Source organism: Austrofundulus limnaeus, unplaced genomic scaffold (assembly GCF_001266775.1).
Source record: "Austrofundulus limnaeus strain Quisiro unplaced genomic scaffold, Austrofundulus_limnaeus-1.0 Scaffold449, whole genome shotgun sequence".
In the NCBI taxonomy this organism is placed as follows: Eukaryota; Metazoa; Chordata; class Actinopteri; order Cyprinodontiformes; family Rivulidae; genus Austrofundulus; species Austrofundulus limnaeus.
This window is the reverse complement of record NW_013952851.1, coordinates 4422-11326: the sequence shown is the minus strand read 5'-3', so window position 1 is coordinate 11326 and position 6905 is coordinate 4422. Positions and strand designations below refer to the sequence as shown.

Genomic DNA, 6905 nt, shown 5'->3' with positions numbered 1-6905 from the left:
GGTGAGAAGAATAAAGAAAGATAAATAAAAGAAAACAAACAAAAACAACACTACAATATTCACGTGATATATAGTAATGTACATACAGGGGGGTATTATGCAAAATTAACTTTTTTGAGTTTTATATCATGTTATAAGATAAGATAAGATAAGATAAGATAAGATAAGATAAAACTTTATTGATCCCACCATGGGGAAATTTGCACATTACTGCAGCTCAAAAGAGGAGAGGGGGTGAGAAGAATAAAGAAAGATAAATAAAAGAAAACAAACAAAAACAACCCCACAATATTCACATGTGATCTATAGTAATGTATATACTGGGGGGTATTATGCAAAATTAACTTTTTTGAGTTTTATATCATGTTATAATGTCATTCCTTCATCAAAAACATACCCAGAGTGTTGCTTTGACTCATTCGTGCATGTTTGAGAAAMCTCTCCTGTGGCYKTGTGGAGCTGCCTAAACATCTGCTGATTCAAAGCACCGCCTATTTACAAAAGTTCATCCCTGGAGCACCCCTCCCTTGAAACATTGCTRTGAAGACATGCTGAAGTGGAAGTGTCTGAAATGGTAGGGGGGTTCTTACAGAGACAGAGGCCGGTGTCAAGGCATTTAGATGATATATTTTTGATATATACAGCCTCTTCATAACATCTGAAGGTAACACAGTTACTTGTGGTATAGAATTTAACTTTGTGCCTGGAAAATGCACAATACTAATAAATGAAATCAAATCCTCATGTCCATATCTAGTTCACCTTCTCGAAGCCCTGTTCGACCACCGTCATGTTCGGGTTGAGCTGATTGTGAACTCTTGGCTCCATCACAGCTTTCTTCAGGTCATAGTTAAAAAACAAAGAGTTCAGGATGACCTGTTTCAAGCCAGAAAACGCAACTTCAGTTCGACACCCATAAGAAAATCTACAGGAAATGTGAGCAACTGACTTAGACTTACCAAGGCGGTGGCTGTGGTGATTTTTGTGCCCCCAGATGCTCCTACAACCATTTTCACTCTGTTGTCTTTGTCAAAGATTATGGTGGGACACATGGAGGACAGAGGCCTTTTGCCTGAAGCAGAGAAACAATGTGGTCAGGACTGTTTGGTGGAGAGAAAACATCAACTTATAAAAGCTCTGTGGTTTGGAACAGAAATTTCATGAATTAACTTGTCAGATTGGTAAATCAAAAACAATATGTGTCATAATACAAAATAAGCCACACCTGGTTGGATGAAGTTGTTGGGCGAAGGTGGGATTCCAAATCCATTGGTCATGTGTGGAGAGCTGAAGTCGTCCATTTCATTGTTGAAAATGATTCCAGTGGATCGAGACATGACTTTAGACCCAAAGCTGTGGACATGATTTATTTATTCGGTGTATTTCATGAAGAATTGTTATTACAAAACATTCATCAGGCAAGTCTTATGAACCAAAGTGAATAGTTGAAGAAAAGCATCAGCAGCCTTACTGGAAGTTAATAGTACTGGTGGCTGCCACAGCGCTTCCATCCTCAGCGATGACTGACAGGTGAGCTGTGCCRTGGTTCTCCGGGATGAAATACTCAGGCTCGTAGTAGCTGTCTGGATGGGTGGTGTCATCTGTAATTTTACTTCTTATGCCATCAGCAAAATAGTCTGATGTCATGTTTTGGATTAGCTGTGGGGTGCGAAAAGGAGAAAATAAAAAAAATCAGATTTTTTCAGGCTGATTAGATGACCTCAGACCAGAATTGTCATGATCAGTGTTCATTTTCCTTAGTTTTCTAGTGTTTCAGTGKTCCCCTGTGTATCTCTGCCCTGCTCCACYCCCGTCCATGCTCACCTGTTTCCTCTTGTGTCTCCTCCAGGTGTTTCTTGTTGTCCTTAATTTGTTTGCTTTTATATTCTGTGTCCTGTCATCAGCGTTACGTCAGATCATTGTTTCCTGTTTCGTCTGTGTGCCCGTGAGTTTTGCCTCTATGCTAAGAGAGTATTTTTGAGCTGCCTTGCCAGCCTTTTCAGTTAAAATAAAGCCTTTTTGTTACCTTTTTGGACCTCGCCTGCACCCTGGGTCTTTTCCTGCCTGAAACCTGTCATGAATTCCCATACAGTTTCAAGCAGAGGGACTTGTGATGACAACGAGCAAAACTGGAAACGCTCCAATGATGAATTAAGGAGAACGAAACATGGGGGCGCTTACATCGGTGATGTTGAGATATCGAGGGTCTCCCAGTCTGCTTCTCTTGGCGTAAGCGAATCGAAAAGCCTCCACGATGCGATGATACGTCAGGGTTTTCATCTCCGCTGTGGAAACACTTGTGTCTGTGAAGTTGTACCCTGCAAAGCATCCACAGGAGCAACATGTGTGAAGTGAACACAGTGAACATAAAATAGAAACCTACAGTATGAACCCTTTCTGTACGGTTAGGGCTGCCGGTTGATTATGTGAAGCACAGATTCAGGCCTCTGTGCTACAACAGATGGAGTTGGGTGGTGAATTAAATCTGGCAGGCCAAAGGGTTTTCTGTGTCCAAAAGCAAACATCCCTGAGGAGACCTGACATCCTGAAACCCTCAGCTAGGCTGCTCACCATCCACTATGTTGAGTATGAGGCCCAACACGGGGCCACTGGAGGGGGCGTCCGGCACGTGGATGGTGTATTCGCCAACGTTCAGAGACRGAGGCTTCTCATTCAGCACCGGCTGGTACTCCAACAAATCATCAAGGGTGATGATGCCACCTGAATTATAAATTGATAAATTAAAAAAAGGTTTTCTTCAGTTTTTACACTGATGTGCAGTTAATTGTATTGACCTTTTATTCTTTCTYCTATTTCTATGAAACGAACAAGAATTCATCACAACACCTGCTGCCTGGATGTCCTCGACGATGCGCTGCGCCATCGTCCCGTTGTAAAACACATCGGGTCCCTCTTCTGCAATTTTCTGGTACGTGTCAGCCAGCTTTGGGAAGCGAACAATATCATTTTCTTTCAGGATTCGTTTTTGAGAGTCACAAAACACCTCGCTGAAAGAAGACAAAAGCAAAACAAAGACTAAATTTAAAAAACAAAAAAAGCACACACTTTGAGATGAGTTTGAAAATGTCTGACTTAATGAATACAGCAGCAGTGCTCCCAGCAGGATCAGAGCGCTGTAATGAAACAAAGACTGAGCCAAGTGAGGGTTATTTTTTACACAACTCAAAGTCAAAGAGGAGGAGAAAAGACTGAGAAACTACAGCTTTTCATTAACCATGAAGAGCTAATGTTAACCCAAGACTGAATAGGATAATGTTAGGAAATGACAGTGCAGTAGAATTCATTGCACTGAATGCTCACAGAATTACCGGTACTTCCTAACTAAAAAAAAAGAAAGAAAGAAAGAAAGAAAGAAAGAAAGAAAGAAAGAAAGAAAGAAAGAAAGAAAGAAAGAAAGAAAGAAAAACAGAAAGTAATATTACACACAGACCAATATTAGAAAAAACTGGTTGAATTCAATTTCATTACAAACCCATTTTCAAACCATTCATAAAATATAAATAAGATGATTACATCATATAGCCTATATGTCAAATACAAATAAAACAGTTTGTTTAAAAACAGAATGTCAAAATTCTAACCAAAAAAAGTTATCCTAAAAATCTTAGTCATTCATTTTCATTTTAATCTGAGCAACACATTTTGGAAATCTTTTCGTGAAGGAATCAAAGTTTCGGATTTGTAACAWATGGAAATATGGTGGAATATGTTTATGTTCTGTTTGGGTCTAGAGATGTGATGTTCGCAAACGATCCAAATCTTTTGAACAGCTCTTTACAACAAATGATGGGAACCAGGTTGCAGATGTCCTTGTAAACAATAACTCCTTTGCTTTTTCACAGTTAACAGCAGAGCGGTGGAATACAGCAGCTCAGGGAGAAAGTGGGGAGAGGGATTTCGTTTGGCAAAACATGTGCTTCCCCCCACATGACGTGATGACGTGATGACGTTGTCTGAACTATTACGTCACAAGGTCTGGACTTACCAACTACAATTTGGTCGTCTTTGTTGTCCTCTGGTTCTGGGTCAGACTCTGACTCCAACATTTAAGACTGGATGGACAAGTCTTTTGTTTTGTCATCTTTTAATTAAATTGTAAATAAAAACGTTTCTGTGCAGCTATATAGTCATAAACCACTCTATAAAACTGTAATGGACWGGCCTGGAGCGGGGCAGGGTGTGAAGCACCTTGTTTGCATTTAAAGAGACATACCTCAGAAAAGGGGTGAAAGAGGGGCTTGTGGAGTTCAGACCAAAACATCGCAGTTCCACTTTATAAAGACCTCAAATGAATGATTTCAATGTGGAAAAAGAAGGATTTAAAAGCARGAAATGTCTATTTTAAGGATATACTGWATTACTGAACTATTTGCAAAGAAAGTTTGATATTAAACGAAGATTTCAGGAAAAGAAAGACAGGAAGTCATTTCAGCATCTCTGATCTGGAGTTATTTGGAGGTTTTCAGTTTCCGTGGGGCTGATGGATGTTATTTATTTATAATGTTATTTTAAAATATTTTTTTTACTAGGCTAGCCATTTCATATCTAAAAAGTGTCACACCATATCAAACACATTAAAATGTGACTACTAATAATTATCCTCTCTAAGTGTTGACAGAAAAGCAAGCAAGAAACACATTTTAAATCACTTTGTAATCACKTTGTAGAACATAAACAATGTTTTGGAACGTGCCTCATGTATTTTCGGATCATAGATTTAGGGAACAGAATYAGGATTCCCCTCACCACATGTTGGCATCTTCCTGGATGGATTCTCTGTTCTTGAAGATGGCGTTAGCCAAGGCTTTCCCGATGGGAAAGCCATCACGTGCCAAAGCGATGCTGGGCTCGAACAGCTCCTTCCATGGAAGCCTGCCATGCCTTTTGTGTGCCATCTCATAACCACGAATCTCCCCTGGGATCGCTATGGACAACGCACCTGTCAGACAGAAACAACAGCGCTGAGGATTTGGAATTTGCTTTCTTCTTCATGATGTTATTAAAATGTGGCCAAATATTTATAGTCCCTATCATCGCCACATGCTGTGAGGTTTTATTTGGTGCAAAAGAAGATATGAAAGGCTTGTTGAGGGAGAAATAATCTACTTTAGGGAGCTGGATAAACAGCTTTAAGACCAGAGTTAAATCCCCGCTGGCATATTAGAGCAGTTGCAACAGATTAAAATCAAATTAAACAAGTAAGATGTGAGTAAAAGTAAAAAAAAAAAAAATCTTATTACTACCTGAACGAGAGAGCTCGGTGTTGTTGCCGAACATGTCCTCAGTGGCATTCATGGGAGCCGTCTCCCTCGCATCAATGGTTTCTACCTTCCCTRTTGATCAGACAATGGAGACAAATTAGTTAAGGGTGCAAATTTTTTATTGTCATTCAGCTCTTGTTAACCACCTGAAGGTACAGGAGCATTAAGAGTATCACCGACAGACTCGAAAACAGTTTCTTCCCAAGGGTCGCCCCCCTCCAGCTTCCAGACCCATGCACTCCGGTTTGAGAGAGGGGGTTACGTTCTCTAGCTTGCAGAAATACTTTATTTACAATTTAATTGAAAGATGTCAACAACAGAAGACTTGTCCATCCAGCCTTACATGTTGGAGCCAGAGTCCGACCCAGAACCAGAGGAGAATTAAGMTGAAGAAATTGTAGTTGGTAAGTCCAGACCTAATTTAGCAGTTCTGTCRCAACTAATTTGACGTATTAGCTCAGAAAACATCATAGAAAATAAATAAAACAGAACAGACTGTTGCAAGACCCATGAACTGTGACTGAGACCAAACTTTCTGACACTGGGCAGCACATTTGATAGTCTTGAGACTTCATTGTACCCTGCACAGATTCAAGACCCCCCGTGCCAGATGCAGCAAAGCAACCCCAGAACATAACAGAGCCTCCTCCATGTTTCACAGTAGGGACAGTGGTCTTTTCTTCATGTGCTTCATTTTCCCTCTGTGAACATAGAGCTGATGTGTTTTGCCAAAATGTTTCATTTTTGTCTCATCYGTCCATAGGACATTCTCCCTGAAGCTTTGTGTCTTATCAACATGTAGTTTGGCAAATTCCTGTATGACTTTTTTATGATTAGGAGTCCTACTTGGTCGTCTCCCATTAAGTTCACTTTGGCCCAAACAACGATGGATGGTGCGATCTGACAMTGATGTTTCTTGAGCTTGAACTTCACCTTTAATCTCTTTAGAAGTTTTTCTGGGCTCTTTTGTTACCATTTGTATTATCTGTCCAGGGAGGTTGGCTACAGTTCCATGGATCTTAAATTTTTGAATAATAATGCAACTGTAGTCACAGGAACATCAAGCTGCTTGGAGATGATCTCATAACCTTTACATTTAACATACTTGTCTATAATTTTCTTTCTGATCTCCAGAGACAACTCTTTCCTTCTCTTCCTCTGGTCCATGTTGAGTGTGGTCCACACCATGTCACCAAACAGCACAGTGAGTATCTGTAGCCCTATATACAGGGCCATTGACTGATTACAAGATTGTAGAMACCTGTGATGATAATTAGTGGACACACCTTGATTTAACACGACCCTTTGGTCACATTTTTTTTGCCACTTCAGTAGAAAGCAGAACTGAATATCTGAATATTAGTATCTTAGCTTCTTCATCATCAGTGGCTTTTTTTTAATTGGAGAAAAAGAAACAGAAAGAAAAAAGTGAAATGTAATGAGAAAGAGTGAAAATGAGATTAGATGATATGTGAAATATATGTTGAAAAAACACAAGACAGCACACCTGACTTCTTGGCTCCACACCTAAAAAAACAAAGAGAGCAAAACCACAGCAACAAAAATGCATATCTATATAATTATAAGGACTATAGCCTTGCTGAAAACCATGCCCATATACAT

General features: G+C 39.8%; 1 protein-coding gene across 2 annotated transcripts in view; it reads right to left on the bottom strand.

Moving 5' to 3' along the window:
- The window catches only part of ggt1a (gamma-glutamyltransferase 1a), a 9125-nt gene extending 2698 nt beyond the window's left edge, over nucleotides 1–6427 (bottom strand). The window contains exons 1-11 of one of the 2 annotated variants that reach the window (XM_014024954.1): nucleotides 5626–5640; nucleotides 5429–5549; nucleotides 5265–5354; nucleotides 4768–4960; nucleotides 2848–3008; nucleotides 2572–2721; nucleotides 2182–2318; nucleotides 1472–1659; nucleotides 1226–1353; nucleotides 960–1072; nucleotides 763–876 (exon numbers count right to left, since the gene is read on the bottom strand). In XM_014024954.1, coding sequence (XP_013880408.1) covers nucleotides 763–876; nucleotides 960–1072; nucleotides 1226–1353; nucleotides 1472–1659; nucleotides 2182–2318; nucleotides 2572–2721; nucleotides 2848–3008; nucleotides 4768–4960; nucleotides 5265–5316 — 1236 coding nt within the window. In that variant the 5' untranslated portion in view covers nucleotides 5317–5354; nucleotides 5429–5549; nucleotides 5626–5640. Of the gene's footprint in view, nucleotides 1–762; nucleotides 877–959; nucleotides 1073–1225; nucleotides 1354–1471; nucleotides 1660–2181; nucleotides 2319–2571; nucleotides 2722–2847; nucleotides 3009–4767; nucleotides 4961–5264; nucleotides 5355–5428; nucleotides 5550–5625; nucleotides 5641–6387 lie in introns of those variants that run through there. The other variant, XM_014024955.1, reaches the window with a different exon arrangement.
- Nucleotides 6428–6905: the final 478 nt, after the last annotated feature.